This window comes from Protopterus annectens, chromosome 5.part0 (genome assembly GCF_019279795.1).
Source record: "Protopterus annectens isolate FY-2018-M chromosome 5.part0, PAN1.0, whole genome shotgun sequence".
In the NCBI taxonomy this organism is placed as follows: Eukaryota; Metazoa; Chordata; order Ceratodontiformes; family Protopteridae; genus Protopterus; species Protopterus annectens.
Genome location: NC_056735.1, coordinates 1,813,955,696 through 1,813,980,695, shown reverse-complemented (window position 1 = coordinate 1,813,980,695; position 25,000 = coordinate 1,813,955,696). Strand labels below are relative to the sequence as shown.

General features: G+C 35.7%; 1 protein-coding gene across 1 annotated transcript in view; it reads right to left on the bottom strand.

The window, feature by feature from the left end:
- The window catches only part of IMPG2 (interphotoreceptor matrix proteoglycan 2), a 1,485,782-nt gene that overhangs the window by 29,940 nt on the left and 1,430,842 nt on the right, over positions 1-25,000 (bottom strand). Inside the window, exon 21 of the mRNA XM_044072040.1 lies at positions 1,865-1,944. Within this exon, the coding sequence (XP_043927975.1) occupies positions 1,865-1,944 (80 nt within the window). The remainder of the gene's footprint in view (positions 1-1,864; positions 1,945-25,000) is intronic.

Sequence of the window (25,000 nt, the reverse complement as noted above, 5' to 3'; positions counted from 1 at the left end):
CCCCTTTTTTGTGCCATACAAGATACTGAGGGGCAATCTCTGCTTCATGTGCAGCACCTCAACAGGTGCTATCTTTCTGACCTACTGCAAGTTCAATGCAGGCATCAACAACCACTCAAGAGTTCACAATCTCTTTTGCAACATAAATATAACACGCTGGTGGGATATATATATGCATCACAGAGAATAGCACTTCTTTGGAATCGTCTTCCTTTCTACATAAAGTAAAGTACTTCTCTTACATTATTCAAATGTAATCTAGACAAATGGATGGGTAACTGTAAATTCTCCCCTGGTATGGCAGCCTTGTCCCTCTTTGATAGATGCAACCTGTCAATGCTCTGCTCATCTCTGGGTCCTGCTTAGAATATAATGGTTAAAAAGTCATGGAAATGTATGACTAGAGCAATATCATTGTAAATCCCTATGAACCTATGAAGCTAGAGGCCTACCACTATATAATCTTTGATGGAGTGTTCTAGCTCTTATCCATTTATCTACCAACTCTTAAAAATTGCAAAACTCATAACCCACCAATGATCCAAGGGTAGAGTATTGCACAGGTGTTATTTCTAAGTATCCTAACTGTTTCTTGTAGTCAAATCATGAAATGTTAACATGATACCCAAAAATGCTGCTAGATGAGGGTTATTTATAATCTTAAACATCATTATTAGGTCTCACCTTAGAAACCCATACCTAACAGCAAAACATCTTAATGTCTGAATTTTTTTTTGGGGGGGTGCATAGCTAATGTTACTCAATCCTTCTATATTGTTTAATGAGCTATGTACATTGTGTTAATATTCACAAATGTATTTTGTGCTACCCATGGAACCTTTGTCATTGTTGAAAATGGTATGATGATCAGCCCATCTACCTGTTTAGTGAGTTGTTAAACAAAAATATTCCTGAATACCATCAGGAGCTCATTAGCAATTAATTTCCCTTTTCACATAAGTATGTGCCCACCTTTTACTGTAGATGCTATAACATCATAATACATTATGACACCATGACATGTAACAAGTGAGGCCTTATATTGTGCTACACTGGTAATGCTCATTTCAGGCAGATAATGGCAGTGAATCAGCAGGTAAGGCACTCAGTTATGATATCAGGAAGATCAAAAGGCTGTCTATACCAGCTACTTCAATTAATATGTTGCCAAAGATGCTGCGGTGTAGCAGTAAATGATGCACACACTCCAGACGTGCCTTCCTTCAGATAAATCATTAAGCCAAGCTTCTAATCTGCCTAAACAGTCCATTACCAATTTTTCTGACAGCTAAAGTGTTCATTGAAAATGTCAAAGCTTTACTGGGATCTACCAAAACAGAGGACAGTATTACTACTTGCTCCTCTAACCTTGTATTTATTCCTTGCTTTCAATTTTTGATGTTTGGTCATGTTGACTTAAATGGTTCATTACCTATTAATTGTTTGTTTTTTTTGTTTGTTTGTTTGTTTGTTTATTTTTTATCAGACCAATAATTTGAGACTGAAATAAAAAGTTTGGAAAAGACAGACAGCAAAGAGAATGAAAAAATAATTCAGTACTATATAATTATACATCTCAGTTTTAAAATTCCAGTAATAAATGGTAATATACAAAATATGTAGTTAAACAATGATTACATATTGAAGCACTAAATACCATGATATGCAATGTGCATACTTAAAGTAAGTCAATAAATGGGCCAGGAGAATGTGAAACAGGAGTTGCAGTAGGTACAGAAAAAGGATGAGCAAATATAAGCAGAAGCTGAGAAGCCAGTGTCATAGGTGTTTAGAAGATCATCAGAGCTACTCAAAATACAGAATACAAATGTGTTAAACCACAGCAGAATTTTTATCAACTTACACTTGATGTTGTCGCACAAAGTCTGCAAACTGACGATCTTTGGCATAAAGCTCAATTATCCGTATTCTGTCCTGGATCTCCTGTCAGATAATAAATGAAGCAATAAACCAATGGTAGATTAGTATAAAATAATGTATATAAATCTCATGTAAATTAGAAATTAAAACAAATGTCTTCTTTATGTCCCTTTTATTCATTCTATAAAAGTTATTGCCAGTACAAACTGTTTTTAATGTTTGTATTCCACTATTTGTGCGAAACTGCCATGCTACTGCTCTTCTTTTGAATTACTCCCCATTTTCTTCTTTATTTTGTCTTTTATCTTAAAGTAGTCTCTTTCATATCATCTTTGAAACTCAGACTCCCTTGTATGCTAATTTTATTCTGTGCAATTGTCCAGTCACTGCAGGGTGAAACAGGAATACAATTATAAGATTGTAGCTATCTAAATAATGGAATGCCTAAAATAGATGGAATAGCTTGCAGAGAGCCAGGGCATAGAGCTAGTGTGTGGAAGAATGCAAGAAAAAGGGGAGCTTCCAGTTCAGAGACAGATGTACTATAGGGATGCAAAAAAAGAAATGCTGCAGAAAAATGCAGAAGAATGCAAGGAAAAGGTCATCAGGATCTAATGTTAGGATCAGAATATATAGATATAGATATATATAAATATGTATGCATGTATGTAGCTTTCCTTATTTTTTATCACTTGTTTCTTCCACAAGTAACATTTCATTCATTTTTTATGAACTGAATAAAACATTTCTTGAAAATACAAATAAACATTTAAATAAGCATTTTCTGGGGGAAGTGGCAATACCACTGTACCCCATGTACATTCCATTAGTTTAACATACTAACTTCATGTTTGAACTGTAAGGAAGAGCAAAAGAGTGACAAATGTACATAGTATTCTCACACAGAGATCCTGCTGTGTCTAACAGAGCAATGTCACCATTCAACTAATATTGACCAAACACGTATTAATGAAAGGCATACAAAATAAGAAACATTGAGCAAGTATAGGACAAGCATACACGTACTTTCATGTGTGTGTGTGTGTGTGTGTATGGGTGTGTGTGTGTGTGTGTGTGTGTGTGTGTGTGTGTGTGTGTGTGTGTGTATGTGTGTGTGTGTGTGTGTGTGTGTGTGTTGCTTAAGAGATGTTCATATACCGAACATTATCACTGTAACACTGATGGGATCACAGAAGAGCTGTGGCTTCTCTTCTGCTACTACACTTCTGTAGCTACTACACAACATGAAAATTTATTGGATAGCTTTGAAGCATATTATAGCTTCTGCAAGCTGCACACATATTTGTATTCTAGCTATGTGTATCATGTGTACATTACAGCATGTATGCTGCCTTCTTGTTGAACCTACATGTGTATGAACACACACACACACACACACACACACACACACACACACACACACACACACACACACACAGAAGTTTGCAAGGACTAGGAGTTCAGCTCAAAGAAACAGTGAACTAAGCAACAGAATGGGAGCCATACTGTAATTTGTTTAAGAGGGCTCTGGATCTATAAAGACCAATGAGTTGAGTTTACCAGGGAAAACTCTGTGCCTAAGGGGACATGGCCAAGATGACTAACTGAGATCTGCAACTGACAGCTCTGTGACTGAAAACTTTTCTTTGACAGAAAATATAATCAAAAATTTAGAGTTTTGAGATACTTGATAGGTAATTTTATTCACTAATAGTGAGAGAAATGATTTATAGCTACAAGTTCTTCAAAAGCTATAATTTTCCTGTCAGAAATTCAACTGTTTGGTTAAAATGGAAGAGACTTCAACATGAGCCAGCCAAAAAATTTTACTCAGGTTCTTCTGATAAAAAAGACAACCAGTCACTAATATCTAGTATGAAGGATGTATTACTTAAAATGGATAAGCTTGGTGCCAACATAGAAAGTTTCAAAGAACAGTCCAAAAAGAAGATGGAACATTTAGAATTTCTTATGAAACAACAAAGTGCACAAATCAGCAGTATCAAAAAAGCTTTAAATGACCATGAAGGGTGAACAAGTAAAGATGAGTCTGACTGAATTCCTGTTGAAGCAAAATAACTGTCTCATAGATGAAGCTGATGATTTACAAAATAGCCTAAGACAAAATAAGCTCAGAATATATCGTATACATGAAATGTTTGAGGGAGACAATATAATAAACTTGTTAACAACCTGGCTACACAAAACATTAAAACTACCTGAAACTTTATCTTTTGGAATTGAAAATGCACGTCGATCTCTGAGAGCATTTTTAAATAAGAAAAACTCACCAGCATGTTCAGTTATAGTTACGTTTATGTCTGGCTTGGAAAGGGATTAAATATTACAAACAGCATGGTCCAGCCCAACTATTAAAATAGGTGAACATGTAGTCAGACTTGACAATGACTATTCCAGTAAAGTAATGAGTAAAAGAAAATTATACTTGCCGGTGATTAAAGAACTTAAAAAGAACAATATTAAAGTCACTTTGGTGTTTCCTGCAAACAACAAATTATTTATTTCTGAATGAACAAAATATTTAACTCACTGGAAGAGGCATTTGCATTTGTTAATAAAAATAAAATCCTTAATAACACTGAAGAAATGGATTGGAACATTGTATTCCCTCAAAAGGCAGAGTGACCTGAATTTCTGGAAAACTGCTTCTAAATGGTAAAAAGCTTAAAAAGGTGACTTTTATTTTTCGATTCCAGTTCTTTTATATTCTGAAACAATAGATTTACCATTTAAATAATGGGTCTGTATAGGACTTTAAGCTTGAAAACATATGTAAGTATGTATTTACATTTAAGCTAAAGCATTTTACATGATAAAGAATATAAATAGTTTTACTACATTTCCAATGAAAGGCGTAATGTTTTTTTTCATTTACTCTAAATTTATAAATGTATTTCTAAATGTTAAATATTTCTCATAACAGAATGTCATTTAATTATAAGCAATAGTACTGGTAACAGTAAGATTATATAAGTTAAGAATTTTATTTTACTGTTTTAACCTTGCTTGGTATATGCCTTCCAAGGTTAACTAAATATCAGATTTAAGTAATATGTTAATTAGAAGTGTTAAAGTGCTGTCAATTTTGTTTTTTTTTTTTTGTTCCTGTTTAACATATTCTTTCACAGGTCATTTATGAAGCAATTAACACTTAAAAAATCTCAAGAATAAAAGAATATCTCAGTTGTGTGAAAATGTTTGAGTTTTGCTTGCTTTACTTCCTGTCTGCTTATTGACCTGTTGAGCTATTTTGATGAACATCCAGATCCTAGAAGAGTTCAAACTTCATCACTGATGTCTGTTAAAACAGGAAGTGCCTTAATCATAGCCATGATGACGAGGAGAAAAGATCTGAAGTCCTTTTCAAGTGTAGATGCAAGAAATCTACTCAAAATAACATATTTTTTAATATTTATGTAAAAGTGAAGAACTAGTAAAACAAAAGATACAGTAATGTTTTATATTGAGCTGGACATGGCCAAGATGACTAACTGACATATAATTTGCTTACATTTTGCTGAATGTTAATAGCTAATGCAGTAAGGTTATTAACCCTAAATGTATACATTAATGGGAAGGAATAAAGTTAGATGTTTATTAATGATTAGAACGGTTTAGAAGAATTAAGGAGAATGAGAAACTTACAAAGGAAATTAGCAGCTGCTATATGTTGTGAGTTGTCATTTTTACATGCTGCAGTCAAATACTAATGTCAGGATGTGAAGCTTAGTCCAAAACAGCAGTTCACAATGGCTAAAAGTACGTATTTAAATTAAACAAGCAGGAATTATTTATATACACATATATATATGTGTGTGTGTGTGTGTGTGTGTGTGTGTGTGTGTGTGTGTGTGTGTGTGTGTGTGTGTGTGTGTGTATATATATATATATATATATATATATACACACACACACACAAGATCACTTATAATGCTAAAATTAATATGAAGAATAACCATCCTATGAATAATATGCAAATGCACAAGCAATGAAACATCTACTATGTAATATTAATAAAAGAGCAACATCAGTAAGTTAAGAAATATATACAAATACTGTAATCTTTAATAGAGGGTTGATGATTAAATAACTCCTTGATGGAAGATGTTTTAGAAATGCAAGTTATATAAAATAAGGTAGAGTATCAATGGACAAATAAGGCAGAAAAATATATTTAAATAGCAAACTGCTTATAAGAAAGATATCTATTACATATACCTGCAGAAAATCACATAAAATATTTGAAAAGCTCCAGAAAGATAAAATTTGAAAGATGGTTACATGAACTTTGAATAATTCATAAGACTGTAGTATACTGGAATTAACTGGAAACAACTGAAATGAGACTGGAAAAAAGTCTTTATCTGTTAATTACCCAAACATGTGCTGAACAGGTTCTAGTCTCTCCTTTACGGGCCAAGTTGTTTTGTACTTTTCAAAATACATTTTGCACACACTTCAATTCAGTTTAGAATAGTTTATTAGATGTTAACAATATCCAAATACTGTCTCCAATAACAGTGCTGATAAATAATAACAGTCTGTAGAAATTCTGGAATGCTGGATATCAGTAAAAGCACTTACAAATATATCCAAAGCTTCTGCATGTATATTTTGATTCTCCTGAATAATATTATCTATCTATTTATTTATTAATTTATTTACTGACATTTGTTAACCAGGAAAGTTCACTGGGTCAAGAACCCATTTTCAGTAGAGACCTGGCTAGAAAAGCTCCACAGTTAAAGTATTGTACAATGATTACACAGGAATAAATACAACTTACAACTGAAACAGTATTTTCCTCCTGAATAGTATGGATATTTAACCTGATTTCTGTACTCAGGCTTGTGTGTCTGTTCTGCAAATCTCTTTATCATATCAGTCCAGAAACTAACTTACTGACTTAACTGACTGTGTCTGAAGTATATCCTAATAATACCAAAACCCTGTAATGTTTACATGCCTCTTTAGCCTTCATTAACAAGTCTTGTCTTGCATGTGCCTCACAGTCTATTCTATATCTAGCATTCCTTTGCAAATACACTTATATTTTCCTTGAGAAAGGAGCTTTCTGTAGCTCTCCCTGAGACCTGTTATTTCTGCACATCTCATGCTTATCCAGCAAGGTTATTTTTTCCATTCTACTGAACTGTATTTCCATGAAACTGAATGTATACATGAAAACACAAGTCTGACTATATTTTTAGGCCTATAGGCCTACCTTAATGTATTATAGTGAACTAAAGAGAAAAACATCAGTCTAACAAACTTTGAAGATTTTTGAATATTGTATGTCATTAGATTCTCTAAGATCATCTGAAGTAACTCATTTCATACGTCAAAGCTAAAATTTGAGTGTTATATTGTTAAATCAGTACATCCATTTTGATAGAAAGTAGAGTAGATTTTTCAAGGTGTTTGAACCCAGGAAGGCAGAAAGTGGTTTGAATTAAACATATTGTAACTTTTTATCACAATTCGTCCATCCATCCAAGCATCCATCCATCCATCCATCCATCCATCCATCCATCCATCCATCCATCCATCATTCATTCATCCATCCATCCATCCATCCATCCATCCATCCATCCATCCATCCATCCATCCATCCATCCACAACCCCTTTTTTCCATTTTTGCACATGGGTTTCGGGTGTCACTTCAACAGTAGCAATCTTCTAGAGCCAAGGTTTACACTGCTGAGTGGCTAGCCCTACTGTGGTAGTTATTCCACACCATATACTCACACCTATTGCCAATTTAGATTGTCCAATCTACCTACTGCTTGTCTTAGGAATGTGTGAGGAAACCAGAGCACCAGGAGGAAACCTACATGAACACAGGGAGGACATACCTACTCTGAACAAAAGGCACCCCAGCCAAGAGCTGCACCAGGGCACCTCTTGCTGTGAGACAACAACATTATCCAGTATGCTACTATGCTGCCCTTTTTAATCTATCCATCCACAACCCCCATTCCCATTTTTGCACTTGGAGTTGGGATGCCAGTTCAACAGTGGCAAGCCAAGGTTTAAATGGCCAGGTGGGTAGCCCTGCCTACAATATACACTCCAAATTGTTTTTGACTCCATAGAAATAGCAAGATATTTTCTTTAACCTTAGTAATGCATTTTTTTATGAATGAATGTAATAAACTAAGGGATTTTAAAATATGTTGATAGTTACCATATTAAGAGCATTACACAACTTTAAGATATAGACATGTACTTTGAAAATTAATTCAGAGATGTTGCTAGATATATAAAATATGCATATATCTTTTAGCATGATAAATGTATCTATGCATTGATTTTCCTATTGTATAGTAGTTTGGTAAGATAAAATTACCTATCATCTGTAAGTTTACAGATATCTTTATTTCTTCATGTCCCACTCTATTTATTTAGAGATTTAGTTATAATAATATTGAATGAGTAAATGATTTAGGAATAATAGATAATTATACCATTATTACATAAATACATACATAGTACACTGTCAGATTATTTGTCATAAATGGAGCTGCAAACTAGGTGCCATAATAGACTCCCCGGCTGACACAAGCATTCTCCAAAAGGGTCTCACAGAGACAGATAACTGGTGCCAGAGTCATGGCCTAAAGCTAAATGCAAAAAAATGCATTGTCATCCCCTTTGGGAAAAACAAAGTGCCCACAGACTACCACATAGGAGGTAACACACTAAGTACGGAGGAAGTAATTAGGGACTTGGGGACCCAAGTAGATAGTAACCTCTCCTTTGACAACCACATTGCCAAACTGGTCAGAAAGACCTTCTATATAGCCCACCTCATCACGAAAGGTTTCACATCTAGATCAAGTGAGGTCATTGTACCACTCTATTTATCACTCATCAGGCCCATAATTGAATACAATGCCCCATTTGGGATGTACCTTACCCGACACCTGCAGCAACTGGAAAGACCCCAAAAGTACTTCACCAAGAGGATAAAGGGACTCAAACAGATGCCCTATGCAATTAGGCTAAAGAAACTCCAGTTCTACTCAGTTGCTTACCGCCTACTCAGGGGTGATCTGTGCCTGACTTATAAAGCCATGTCCAACCCAGAATTAATGGACATGCTCCATCTCAAGAAATCCAAATCCCTTAGAGCTACATGTTCTAGAGACTTAAACCTGAGCACAGAAATAAATAGGACATGCTGGAGGGACAGATTCATATCCCAGAGACTCCCATCACTCTGGAACAAAATCCCAGTCCAGGTTAGGCAGAGCCCCTCACTGACCCTCTTCAAGAGAAATCTTGACGAGTGGATGGGAGATCATAAGTATACCCCTGGGATCACTTCTGGGTCCCTGCTAGACAGAGGCACAATAAATGAACCGTAAAGGGACAATATTCTGTGACCTACTATTCATAGGCACAGTCTACAAATCTAAAAGGGTGGCAAAAGCCAAACACACTCTGGCTAGGCTTGTAAATGCCCTAGGGCAGATAGCCTAGTATCAACCTATGAACCTATGAACCTATGAACCTATGAAATAGAAGTGTATTGTTAAATTTCTATGTAGTATTGAGGCAGAATAGCTCTAAATGGCAAAATGTATACTTAAATTAAAATTTAAAGTGAATTGTTTTAAAACTATTTCTTGTCCTTTATCTCATCACAATGCACTAAGTATTAATATATTAATGGATAAAAGGAAATTTCAGATTATGTATAGAATCACAGTATATATTAATGAACAAATAGAGAATTTTTTTATCTGTGAATGATGGTCAGGTTAGTAAAGTATATTATGGGATTCCTTAAAATCCATATTAGAGATAGAATGGGAGGATGGGCTACTAATAAAATGAAAGAGTGAGATAAAGTGTTGTTAGTAATACAAGATGAACAACAAGCAAAGAAATTAGATAACATTGATGTCATTAAAAAATAATGGCAAAATATCAAACAATGCTAATGCATAAAGTGGAAATAGGTTTAGAAAAAATAAAATTGCACAGTTATGCAATGACTCAAAAATTCTTAATAGATTATCTAATAGATGTTAAGCAGAAAATGCACAAATCAATAATATCCAAAATCCTCACACTAATAAGCGTACTTCAGACATAGAGGAAATGTTTAATATTTTTAAGAAATTCTGTGAGGATCTTAATAAAGATAAAAATAATCTTGATTATTACAAAATTGATAAGTATTTTTAAGAAAAATGGTAGTAATAATCTTAATGACCAGTAAATGTCACTGCTGGATAAGCCAATTACCCTAATAGATTTTAAACAAGTTTTAAAAGAAGGGAAATGGTAAAGCTCTAGGATTAGATTCTAAGTATGAACTTGTATATTCTGCTTCTGTTAAATATTTTAGAATTACTGAGTAACATTTTCAAGATAATTCAGAGTGACAAAATAATTCCTCCCTTATGGAAGTGTTCTGTAATCTCACCTTTACTTAAGCATGGAAAGGATGCACTTAAGCATGGAAAGGATAATAAGTTAGACCAAAATACTTACTTCAATCTTCACTACAAGATCAAGAAATATAATATATGAATTAATTCAGATAGATCAAACAGGATTTATAGTCAGTAGATTAATGTATGATAATACAAAAAGGGTAGTAACTATCTTCAATTTAGCAAAAGTAATGAACAAAAAATTGGCCCTAATTAGCTTAAATATGGAGATAGGTTTTGATTCTGTAGATTGGAATTACTTCTTTAAAACTTTTGATGCATTTGCATTTCCAGAACAATTTATTGGAATATTAAATATTTGTATAGAGACTCTAAAGCATATATTAAAATCGGATTTTACATTTCTTATGGATTCATTTTAAATAAAGGCAGAAAGCAAGAGTGTCCCTTTTCCACTCTACTATTTGCATTAGTTATTGAACTCTTAGCTAATAGTATAAGAAGCAATGAAAAAATGATGGATTCTCAATTAATGAGTGTTAATCTAAAATACAGCTTTTTGCAGATTATATTTTACAAGCTATAGTAGATTTAAATTATTCAATTGAAGAAATATATGAGAAAATTGAAGAGTTTCAAGAAGTATTGCTGCTGAAATTTAATAATAATAAAATGGAAACTTTAATGTTAAACCAATTACTAGATAGCAAGTTTAAATATAAATATAAATATAATTGGGAAGGTAAAGAACTAAAATATTTAGGAATAAAAAATCTATCAAAATGTGAGTAAGATTATTAATAATAATTAAAAAAAGAAGTATCACTTCTTATTAAAAAATGGAATGAATGTTGTTTTTACTTTTGAGGATAGATTAGTACTTATTAAATTGATAATACCCAAGATGATGGGTTGTGAACTGGCTCTCTGATAAAACCCATGCAGTCAAAATAGGGGAATCCACCTCCAACAGCAAACCTATTACCAGTGATGTTCCACAGGGATCGGTCCTGGGACCTCTACTGTTTGGAATCTATTTCTCCAAAGTACAAGCTAAAACTAAGGGACTGTGGCTGACAAAGTTTGCTGATGACTGCAAACTGGGTGCGGTCATAAAATCTCCAAATGATGTTAACATCCTTCAAGAAGGTCTTAAGCAAACAAATGATTGGTGCCAAATTCATGGCCTCAAACTCAATATAAAAAGATGTATTATCATCTCTTTCAGCAAAAGCAATGTTCCTGCAAATTACATCAGTGGCAATACCCTAAGTACACACTCAGTCGTGAGAGATCTGGGCCCTCAGGTTGACAGCAACCTTGCCTTTGATCACTATGTCTCCAGAGGGGTAAGAAGGGCATTCTATATGGCTCACCTCATAAGTAAGGGCATTGCCATCAGGAAAAAGTGAAGTTATCACCTCCCTGTACTCTTCACTCATTAGGCCAATAATTAAGTACAATGCCCCTTTTGGCATGTACCTTTCAAAGCACCTGCAGCAATTAGAGAGACCAACAAAGGTTCCTCACAAAGAAAAGTCAAGGTCTTCAGTAGCTATCCTATGTGGATCAGTTGTGATCACTGTCACTTTATTCTGTTTCATACATACTACTCAGAAGCAATCTCTGCCTTGCATATAAGGCTATCTTTGACTCCGCTTTATTGGAAATGCTGCATATCCGCAAAGCAAATGGCACATGGGTTACTCTCTCTAAAGACCTGAAACTAGTATGTGAAATCAGTAAAACTTGCTGGAGGAACAAATTTGTCTTCAAGAGGTTACCAAACCTTTGGAATAGACTCCCACTTCACATCAAACAGAGCACCTCATTGGCCCTCTTTAAACACAAGCTGGATGATTGGATGGGGAACCATAAATTCACCCTGAGAATTCCACCTGTGTCCCTCTTGGACAGGGGCAATAGGTGCTGATCATGGTAACAAGGGCAAAATTTGGCTAAGAGGCTTGTAAGTGCCCTTGGGCCATTAGCCTACTAACTTTCTATGATCCTATGATCCTATTATATTGTATTTAACAGATTTAATATCTGACAAAAAACTTTTTAAAGAAAATTGAAAAAAATAACTTTGTTCTTATGGTACCCTAAAATAAACAAGAATTTCTTATAGAATCATATAAGATTATGGGAGTGTGGTGCTATTAGCTTCCCAGAAGTAGAATCTTATTCATTGCTGCCAGCTTTAACTCTATTATCCTCTGGATAGACTCAACTTATACTAGTTAGGAACAGATTATACTAAATTCCTATAATTTGTCAAATATAAATTAGAAATATATAACAATCCTTTCATCTTGAAATCATTTCAATCTTTAGACTCTGCATATATAAAATCAATTCTTAAAACAGTTAAGAAATATGTTGTTAAAACCCCATTAATATCAAAATCGAAATTTTTGTGCTTTCCCATTGCACAAAGCTCTGTATTTATAGAAACTTAGAACAACATTAAAAATAATTCACTAAAAAGGAATGGCTAAGTATTATGGTCTGATTGCTTTAAAAAGAGAAAGCTAAGTTGCCAAAATATTTAATAAAAGATTATCAGTTGGATGAATCTGTTAATCAGTTAATAATATTCATCAGTAAGAAATTAAATGAATGTGTAGGTAATGTAAATGAAGAGGAACACAAAACTATTCCCCCACTATAGGATTATATGAATGCTATCATCAAAGGTAAATTGACCTACAAAGGATGCTTATCCAAGTTATATAAGTTAATTATAAATAATGCTAATTTTGATGCAAAATTCTGGATAGTAGTGGACTGAGTGACTCAAGTGATGGTAAGAATAAAACTTTGTTACTTAAGTCAGTCAAATTTCCTCAAGTTTATACTGGAAGTTTTTATATGGAAATGTATAGATAAAATGTTTGCCATTCTATATAAAATCTCTAAGTTTAGTCAAATGACTTCTTCAATTTGCTGGAGATATAGTAAAGATGTAAAAGCTGACTGGGCACATATGTTTATGGATTGTGAAAAAAATAAATGTATAGAGGGAAGAGATAAGTATGTTCTAAGGGGTTAAGGCCTGATAATTGTCCTTTGACTAGATCAATAATACCAATGAATGTTCCAATTCCTTTATCTGTAAAAGCCAAACAACAGAAAATGTTTTGGAGTCTTCTGTCAGTAGCTAGAAAAGTTATTACAAAAACAAAAACACAGAAATCAAATTCAGTTCCTATGTTCAAAGAATTTTTAAATTTAACAACAACGCTATGTAAAACTGAAAAGGAATTGATTAGAATAAGATTTGTAAATCACATTAAGACTTTTAGTTCTTGGGATAGCATTAAAATGTTCCTACTGAAATACCAAGACTATTAATGTGTCAATTGTATAAGATTACCCTGATGATTCTTATTCCTAACATTGTATAGTATGTGATAATTGAATTTCTTCCTTTCTATGTATATATTGTATATATGTTAAATCAATATAATTTTCTTAAAAAAACTCCATGTCTAAGGATAATCTGTTTCTTCCTTAGTATAATTTGAGTACTAGAAGAATGTATGTCTGCCTAGATAAATTTTGAAACTAGCTACAAACTGCTATGAGTTCGGTGCTGTAATGAATACCCAGCTGTAAACTGGAACTGCTGCTTTTAAGAAATGTCCTCAACTTGTTAAGTTCAAAAACAGTTTAAGTTCTTGCCTTTTAGCAGTCTGTTTTATAAATTCAAACCCTTCCAGTTGTGTTTTGTATGATACCTTATAAACTACATAACTGTCAAAATATTTACAACAAGAAGGCATACTGGCATTGAACTATTTTAATCTGAAAGTGAAGTAGCCTCTGTTCTGGAAAGTTTCTTCTGTTTAGGAAAAAAAAATTCTAAAGCTCACATCTGATGACATTTTATGACAAATGATCATTTGCTGCATATTGTAGAAGATCTAGGCAGCTGTGTCTTTTCCTGAGAGACCTGACTTACAGACAAAATAAAAAAATAAATAAAAAGACTGGAAAACTGAAGTCGCTTATAAATTTTGTGTGGAGAAGCTGTGCACTTACAGTCATTTTGAGCTTTGGGTGGAGAGATCAAAAGGTCATTGACAGTTTTGAAATTTGTTTGAACCTATTCAGCAAAAGATTTGCAATGCAAGAAACTGGTAAAAGAAAAAAAAAGTGGTAGAATTTACAGTTGCTGAAGTCAAAGAATTACAACAGAAAATGTATCAGTTGAAAAGAGGCTACCAAAAAGAGGTTAATGTCAAAAGGAAGTATAGCATACCTGCTCAGCAGAGGGGAATACACAGTACTGCTTGGAAAACTAAGCACAGACTTGAAAAAATGCAGAGATAACTAGTCTGAGCTCTTTCATTTCTATTGTTGCTGTGCAACCTGTTTAAGTACTTTCCCACCCATTATTTTGACATATATCCATAATACTAAGTGCCTACCCAGCAAACCAGTATTCCACTCGAGTAAACTCCCATTATTACAAATTGTCTCCTGCTCATTTTCCCAGAGCTCCCATCTACTTGGTACCCTAGTCATACTCTGAGGGGGTCCTGGGTGAATCCAGCTCCATCCTTGGCGTAAAAGGGATTTATTTTACTGTTCTGAACTTCAGTTAACTTGTTAGAGTGCTACTGCTTTATTTGTTGATTTTGCCTTTAAATCATTCTAAAGGTCTCTAATACTTGAAATTGCCTTGTCCAAGCAGTTTAAGTTTTGTTGTAACACTACACTCGCAAGAAGTCTTTCTTGGTGTTATGACATCAAGAGGTTACCAATGCCCTGTAGAGAAACAAATGCCCAGAAAGTAAATTTTATCAATAAAACTTCTCTTAGAACTGAAAACTGTATCTTAGTGTGGCTAAAACAAACCATTCTGCAGAGACAAGCTTAGAGCAGTTAGTTTGCACATTAAACAGCAGTACTATCAAATCTTAGTGCAGTGTAACCTAGTGTAGAGCCAAACCCCAAAGACCACCCAAGGAGGCATCTGTATAACCCAATGACCTACAGTAGTCTGCCCAAATACAGGTCCAAACAACATGGATATGCAGTTTCCAAATGTCTCCACAGCCAGCTTGGTAGGTTTGGGCATCATGAGGCAATGTAGCTATTGTCCCGTATTCACAGACATTCATTTAATCCTTAAAAAAAATAACATGGGACATGATAGATCAACACATTCAATTTCACTGAAGGCAAAATCCCATATACAAACAAGGTTGTCAAGAACATAAACAATATATCCACCACACATTGTCCACCACACACACATAGACCAACCTATGCTGAGGCTCCAAAAAGCAATCTTCCCAAACCTCAATGACCTCCTACGCCTATAAACTGTATAGCAATCTCTAAAGCACTCACAAAAGCAGCACCAAACACCACACATACCGCTCCACTTAGTGGACCCCCAAGAGCAAAGCCTGTAAGGCAGACTAACACATTACCCAGAACTCTTATCATAGGGGACTCCACTGTATGACAAACACATGCCTCATTTACCAGACTGAACAAGGAGAAGATAACAATTAGTTGCTTATCTGAAGACAGGATCCTCCAAGTTACACAATCATTTAAGTCACTACACCACAGGTACCAGTATGATTCTATCATATTCTATGTGGACGTTAATGGCCTGAAACATACGTCCCTGGACAATATGATCACAAAGATTGATGATGTCACTCTGAATATGTGCCTCAGGCAGGTATGTGCCTTGTACTGAGCAGAATTCTACCTTCACCAATGGTGAAGCCACAGTAGGAATAAAAGATGATTGACTTCAATAACTGGCTTAGTTTCTGGTGTCTTTCTAGGGGGATTCAATATGTGTCAGCATGAGAGAACATGGTTAACAGACCATGTTGCTTTGCAAATGATGGTCTGCACCTGTATCCCCTATGCTTTGGGGTATTGGCTAAAGCTTTATCCACTCCCTTAGAGCCTTTTCTAGGCAATACCAAATTGAAAAACCTACTGCCACAGTAACTGAGCAGAGCAACATAGCAAATTTGATGTCTGACAAATACAGCTCAAACTTCATCCTGCTTCTTCCTCCTGTCTCCCTCCATGAATTACCTACTGACATAATCCCACCCCCAAATATTAAAAAAACAGCATGTCCTGGCAGTGCTTGCTAAGGCAAAAAACACAGTCTCAATGGGCCACAACAATATCCTAAGATCATGGTATCAGAACCACTTGATTCACTTCTCAACTACAGCCTCAAAACAGGCTATGGTCTCAAAATGGGCTTTGTGTCATGAGAATGGAGGACTGCAATAGTTATCCCACTTCATAAGAGTGGACCATCAACCAACCCAGAAACTACAGACCTATTAGTCTGAATAGCCAAATATGCAAAGCCATGGAATGAATTATCATGGAAATGATCAGCAAAAATATAGGTAACATTCAAGCACTGGACTCAACCCAGTTTGGATGTGTCAAGGGAAGTTCATGCCTACTAAATCTGGTGGACTTGTTTGAAAAGGTCACCAATACAATGGATGAGGTGAAAAAGGTGCATACTGCCTACCTGGACCTGGCTAAGGTGTTTGCTACAATACCCCACTCAGGCATAGTTAACAAACTCATTGAACTGGGCATAAACCCTACATAATGCACTGGATTTCCAGCTGGCTCACAGACAGGACCCAGAAAGTCAGGATTTGGTCATACCACCTCCACTAAGAGACTGGTCACTAGTGAGTTACCCCAGGAATCCCTACTGGGACCACACCTATTAGGCATCTACTTTTTGGAGTTGAAGGCTAATGTCAAATGCCTTTGGCTGACCAAGTTCACAGATGGCTGCAAAATGGGTGCTATAATAGATTCCCCCATGACACATACATCTTCCAAGAGGGTCTAACACAGGCAAATTACTGGTGCCAAAGTCATGGACTAAAACTCAATGTCAAGAAATGCATTATAGTGTCTTTTGGGGGAACTGCCATCCAGGCTAATTACTTCATTATTAAGACATCCCTAATAGTTGAGCCAGTACTCAGGGATCTGGGAACATATGTAAATATTAATCTGGTCTTTGACCAAATGTGGCCAAGGTAGTAAGAAAATCATTCTATGTCACTCAACTTATAAATAAGAACATGGCATCCAGGTCCAAGGATGTCATAGTGTCACTTTATTCAGCCCTAATCAGACTCATCATTGAGCATAATGCTCCCTTCAGCATGTACCTGACCAAACATATGCAACAGCTGGAATACCCACAAAGGTTCCTTACCAGGGGAATCCAGAGTATAAACATATTGTACTATATGGGTCAATTTAAAGCCATATATCTCTACTGTGTCTCCTACAGGTTACTGAGAGGCAATTTATGCCTGGCATACTAGGCATCCTTGGATCCAGCTCTGATGGACCTTTTGCATATCCAGAAAATGAACCACATCAGAACCTCTAGATCCAATAATTTAAATTTTGCTTGTGACATAAATAAGACAAGTTGGCAAGACCGATATGTGTCTCAGAGGATACCCAAATAGGCTTCTCATTTATGCGAAGCAGAGTCCATCCTTAATCCTATTTAAGTACAATCTTGACCAGTGGATGGGAAATTGGAAATTCACACTGGGTCTGGCCCCACGTCTCTGATAAACAGAGATAGACAGTAATGCCCAAACTAACATGACCCCTCCTCCACATAACCTCTAGAAACTTCCTAAATAACATAACTCTTCCTAATAGACACTCATGATACTCCTACGCCTTCTTTTTACTGTATCTAAAAGCATGTAGTGGTATCCATCCTAATCCAGGCCCAAACAACTTTTCTAAACACAAGAATTCCACTAAACTCCAGAATAACCCTGCTCAACAAACACTGCTAAAACAGTTATCTGGCCTTCACCTCTATTCAAGTAATATCAGAATTATTTGTAACAAACTGCTAGAATCACATGCCTGGATAGCTTAATTCAGTCCAGACATACTACACATCACTGAATCCTGACTCACACAAGACACAAAAGATAATGAAATCTTACCACCTAGATACAACATTCTAAGCCTACAGAGGACTCATAAGAAAGGAGGCAGGATAGCCATAATCTGCAAAATTACATAAGTATCCCCCTACACTCACTAAAACCTCCCCAAGCCATACTACTGAAATAGTTATATCCTCTCTCAAAACTCAACACCCACATTATACAATGACCCCGCCCATTAATATTCCAAAACGTGCACGCTGATTGGTCAGCATGCACGTTGTAAATCAAAGACTTATACTAATGGAAAAAGGTCCGGTCGCCTGGACTTTTTCCATTAGTATAAGTTTTTTTTTTTTTTTTTTTTACAGCAATGGAGAACACAAGATCTCTGTTGCTTTTTAGAAACTGTCTCGCTATGTTAAAGAAGTTTAACATAGTGAGACAGCTTTAAAAAAATTAACGGAGATCTTCCTTTCTCTGTTGCTTTTTTTAAAGCTGTCTCGCTATGTTAAATGGGTTTAACATAGTGAGACAGCTTTAAAAAAAAGCAACGAAGAATCTCTGTTGCTTTTTTAAAAGCTGTCTCGCTATGTTAAACTCCTTTAACATAGCGAGACACTTTGTAAAAAGCAACGGAGATCTTGCTTTCTCCGTTGCTTCCACCCACAACTCTGATGTACTGCGTAAGCATACGCATGTACAGTACATCAGAACTGCTGCAGAATACCAGACAGCTGCGGAAGGGCAGCACGGAGGCATTATACAATGCCATTATTTAAGAAAAGTAAGTATTTTTTTTCTTAAATAATGTCATTGTATAATAGCAATAACTCACTTCTGGGTGTGGGTAATGCTGGATTTACTCATGGTTGTCTTTGTTTGGCCACTCGGGCTTCACCCTCGTGACCAAACCACACCAACCGTGGGTAAATCCAGCATTACCCACACCCAGGCGTGGGTCATTGCTTAAATAACCTATGCTTAGTAGGTGTCTACATACTCCCTAGTAGTAACATAAACATTGCTGAAGAATGTCTCAACTGGAAGTCAGCCAATATATCTAAAGAAACCATAACATTAGGAGACATCAATATTGACTGTTAAACCATAGATAATGAAAACCCTACAAATGCAATAAACTTAAATGGGTTTACCCAACTCATCTCTACTACCAGATACAACAAATCCACCGATAGGAATTCCATCTGACCAATAATCTTCTACAGCTAGTATAATACCTCCAAACCATGTAGCTCAGTTCCAAGCTCTCTAACTTCAATCCAACCCAGATTCCACTAACAAAAAACTACTTCAAACTTTGAAAACCACCACACTTGTCCAAGACAACTTACCAGCTAAATATATCAAAACATACGCAGATACTCTGACATACTCTGTGTCCATCATCGTAGACTGGTACATCAAAGAAAGCGATGTTCCACTCTGTGGAAAAAACCTTCATAGTTTCTTTGCATATGGGTAGAAACTCCACTGAATTGTCCAATTACATGCTCATAGCCATCCTATCTCCTCTGTCTAAAATACTTGAAAAGTGCATACATTTCCAAGTCCTTACCTACATTCTTGAAAATCCACTACTTTCCCCACACAGCATTGTTCCTGTCCACATCACAACACCAGTACTGCACTAATAAGCTTTATTACAGCAGTAAATTAAAGCAGAAACAACAATAATCTTGTCCTTTCTATATTCCTTGGTCTATCCAAAGCCTTCAACATGGTTTCACACCAAAAATTATTATGCAAGATATCTTCTCTAGGCTTTAATAAACTCTCACTACCTTGGTTGAACGATTACCTCTAAACAGCAATAAGCTGTAAAGTAGCAAAATAACATATTTTCTTTCTCCCATTAACCATGGGAGTTAATCAGGTCTCCCTCAAGGTTCTATATTAGGTCCACTACTTTTTAATACATTCCTCAATTACCTACATTTAGCAAACAAGCAGCCATCATCCAATATGCAGAGAATTCCACAATAATCTGATCTGCCAAAACTACAACAGTACACCCAAAAAGCTTTCTTGTAGATTGAGTCTTGGCTAACTGACTCACAGCTCCTTCTAAACCCCCAAAAATCCAAATTTATCTTATTCATCCCTAAGCAACTATCCAGCTAAAAAAAAAAATCCTTCTCAGTTATATTGTTAAACAGTACCAATATAGAAATGGTAGCCCGTACCAAATTACTATGGGCTACCATTAATGGAACAAAAAACAAACTCCTGCAAGTATGGCAGGTGTGCAGCCCCAAACTAATCCACTTGTAGCAAAAAACAACAGGCCAGCACTCAAAGGAAAAGGTGTTCTGAAGCAAAAGCTGTTTTATTCACGCATATACACAGACCAGTTTTGGGCCAGTAATAATTTTGTTTTACACCTGAGGACCTTTGCCTGATGTATTAACCAGCGGACATTTTGTGGGCCTTTTTTTATGGACTGGGGCTCTATTAGCTTTGTACTCACTAATATGTATTAACCCTACTATAAGTCTATATAGTGATTTCATCTTGTACATGTATACAAACAACATTTGTTGTTTTTTCATAATGTGGTGCATGCTTTGAAACGCTCGTTTGAGTAATTTGCATTATTGTTCAGTGCTTGGACACTCATATTGCATTTAAAATTTCTAGCAGTTGAGATTTATAGGATTGTATAATGTAACCTAATTCTGGGGTGATTGATGTTATTATTATACACATTTACTAATTGCATTTATACTATAGGGACACCAGCTGGTTTCCAACAATGGTCAGGTTATTTTAGTCAACAATCCTGGATATAATGACTTATTCTTATAAAGGGATATACTCAGTCTGATTATATTTCAGGGGTTGGGCTAGTAATGGTGATAGGGTTTATGACCAAACCATTATGATTCATGGCCGCTTTTTCTATGTGCTCAATTATGATTTTTTCATATGTCCTATTCTATAACAATTTATTGTATTACTTGTTGATAACAGGGGTTTACCTTCAGGTGTTTGGATTTTGGGGTCTAGATTAGGATCCACCATGTTATAACATATGAACCCTTAGGGGATGATTATTTACCAATATATCTTACTTTCCATTTTTGCTGCGGAGCAGGTTATTTCTGACTAACATTTTTTTTAGTTTTGGACTTATTGGCAATTGTGTTGTTTGGGGCATGGTACATTCTTTTCCATATTATTTTTTAGAATGTTTGGCTCATATGTTAGCTGAATCCTCTATTGTTGTTTGTATGCAACTTTGAGTTTGCATGGAAAACTGCACATATTAGGGTGACGTAGTAATGTGTAAGGATTTAATTGCTGATTGATGTTGTATGCCAAGGCTATATTGGATTACCTTTGGTTCATGACATTATAAAAAAAAATTTTGGAGTAGATATTCCTAGCCGGACATACTGAATGAACATTTTTGATGACTACGATCATTATTTTTTGTGTATACAATAATTCTTAGATACTATACACGCATTGGCTATTATTGTCTCCCTTACCATATGTGCTGCCTGATGTTTGGTTATGTATACAGTCTGTTATATTGGGATTTAGTTTACAGTGAACCAAACGATCAGTAATATATTTCCAGTTTGGAATTGGGATTATGTGCCTGCCCTCAAGCACATTGCTTGCTATCATTTAGTTGTCTTACTATAGAGTTTGCTCCAATGAATGTTTTCATTGTGGCAAACTAGTTTGACTTTTTTTTTTTTGTTAGCTGATATTATCTGTTCCAGACATTGGAAATTTTACATTTTAGATATGGATTTGATATCCTTGATGAAGAGGCTGTCCTCCAATAGGAATGATCTGGGGGGTTTTGGGCTTGGACCTAGTGATAATCAGAACAACATGGGGGATAAATCTGACCCACAACATATGTGTTCAGAATTGTTTGAACAATTGACCAAGAGTATGAGAAATTTGTAGACTAATGTCTAGCATCTCAGATTATTTAAAGCATATTAGTTTAAGGGTATTTCCTCCAGGGGCCTTAGAGCCCAAATACAACCCAATGTTTTTCAGCCAAATGAGGCATTATTAGAACAGTGGGCCCTAATCCAACGAACTGCAGCGATGGGCTTCATGGATGCCCTGGTTACTCCTTATGACAGACTGATTGATACTAACATCACTGAAGTGACTTCCTTATGTGTGGACACCCGACAATTTGAAGGACAAACTTGTTACACTAACTGTTTAAATTTGCTTAGCAAGGAGTTGCTTACCTTGGAGGAGCAACTAAGGGATAGGAAGATGAAAAAATTTGAAATGGATAAAGATGACTATGAACGGGGAAAACCTTTTGGTCCTAATAAAAGTGTTAAATTTGCTAATATGGACAGGCAATTCAAAAAGAGGAAAAGACCTAGGTCCATTCTGAAGAGAACCCCTGGTTCTATGAGTGGGACTTCCGCTGAGGAATCATCCTCCATGACAGATTCCAAAACATCATATACCATTGCACCTCTGGCTCCCAAATGTAGGAACTTGGATACCCCTTTAGGGGTAGGGGGAGGAGGGGAGGCAGGAAATATCATCGGCATCAAAAATGTAGAGACCTTACTGAAAGTAATGAGCAACAAGTGAATAATTGTAACAATGTTCAAAACATATCCTCACAGACATTGACACAAGCTGAAATACAGCTTTTAAATAAAGGTCTCAATTTTGTACCTGCTTTTTATGTCTCGGAAGATTCTTTAGCACAAGACATTATAGATTTTTGTTGCTTATTGAATTTACATCTCTATTTTGATGCTGCTCCTAATACTGTTGGTTTTGATGTTTTTAGATTTCGAAAGTCCACATTTATGCCACCTATATATCAATCAGTTCAACTATTTCAAAATAAAGTTCTCTAAGATCTATACTTTCATTCACGGGAATATAACATTAAACCACACAATATGACCAAAATGGAACAACATCTCATTCATGAATTACAACACAATCGTGATTTGGTCATTATACCCACTGGCAAAGGGGGTGCAATAGTTGTAATGGATTGGAGCAAATGTGATGCTGAGGCGAACAAGTAATTGAATAATGGGAGGTATTATATGTATATGCCATTGGATCCCAGCTCTAGATTTAAATCAGAAATTGATCTGTATTTTTTTTTAGCTAAGGATGAAGAGATCATTTCCCAGTCTAGTATGTACCATCTCACAGTTTCGGATCCCAAGCTTCAAATTCTTTATTTGCTTCCCAAAATACATAAAAACTTACAGGATCCCCTGGGTAGATGTATAGTTTCTGGGTGTGGATCTGTCACTGAACCTCTGTCATAGTTTCTAACCATTCAACTTCGGCCCCTCCTTAAATATGTTAGAGCATGTATTCAGTACACAACAGAATTTTTGAAATTGATAACGGACATCCAACTTGAATCAGGGTGGTTGTTATGTACCCTGGATGTGGTGTCTCTATATACCAATATTCCCCATTGGGCAGGCTTGATGGCCTTAGAACACTGGCTTCAGGTAGCGGAGCTTTATCCTCCAGAGTTTAATACCGTCCTTATTGGATTAGCTGAACTTGTTCTCACAAACAATACTTTCTATTATCAGGGTAAATGTTTTTGGCAGGTATAGGGGACAGCAATGGGGGCGTCCTTTGCCCCAATATATGCTGACATGTTCATGGCCTATGTAGAAGAGCAATTGATTTATGATGTATCAAACAACCTATACCTTGGAGAAATTGATATGTGGAGACACTACCTCAACGATTGCTAGATGATTTGGAAAGCTGATGAGGCATACTTGTGTGAATGTATGGACTACATTAATGGCAACAAGTGGGGTATCCAGTTTACTGTGAATTATGATATTCATCAGATTACCTTTCTCGATATTTTGATTACACGGAATTCGGATCACACCCTAGATACCCAGGTTTTCCACAAGTATCCTCAGTATAATTCATTATTACATGTTACCAGCTTCCACCTACCACATGTTACACATAACATTCCCAAATCATAGTTTTTACGAATAAGACGCATTTGTTCCAACTCAGAGAAATATCACAACTACCGGCTGGACCTTGCTGACAGATTTAAATTTCATGGCTATAAGTCTGGTGCGATTCTCACTGCAAGTAATTTTGCCTCTTCCATGAACAGAAATGATTTGTTAACATATAAATACAAAAATGCCATAGAATCATCCAAACTTAGATTAGTTACAACATATGGACGTAATACCTATGCTCTATTAGATACTGTTAACAAACATTGGAACATATTACTAGCAGATGACAGATTATCACCATTCCTTAAGGATAGATGCTTTTTTCGGACCGCAGGGGCAAGAACTTGGGTTCTTACTTTAATCATTATAAACATGCATCAACCTCAGGAGAATCATCACAAACCACACTTACGGGTGATTTGCTACAGGGATGTTTCCCATGTGGACATTGTGTACATTGTGTTAGAGTGGTTAAGTCCAAACAGTTCACCAGCAAAAACACGGGATGTGTTTATGATATCAGGTTCTTGGCCAATTGTGGAAGCGACTGGGTCATTTATTTCGCCTCCTGCATGTGCTCTGCTTTTTCTGTGGGACAAACATCATGCCCGGTTAGGTTAAGGATATCTGAACACCTTAGTGATGTTAGACTCAAGAAAGCCAGCAATGCATAATATAAACACTCACTGATTCATTCTACTGGATCCTTTCCGTTTACTGTTATTGATAAGATATGTG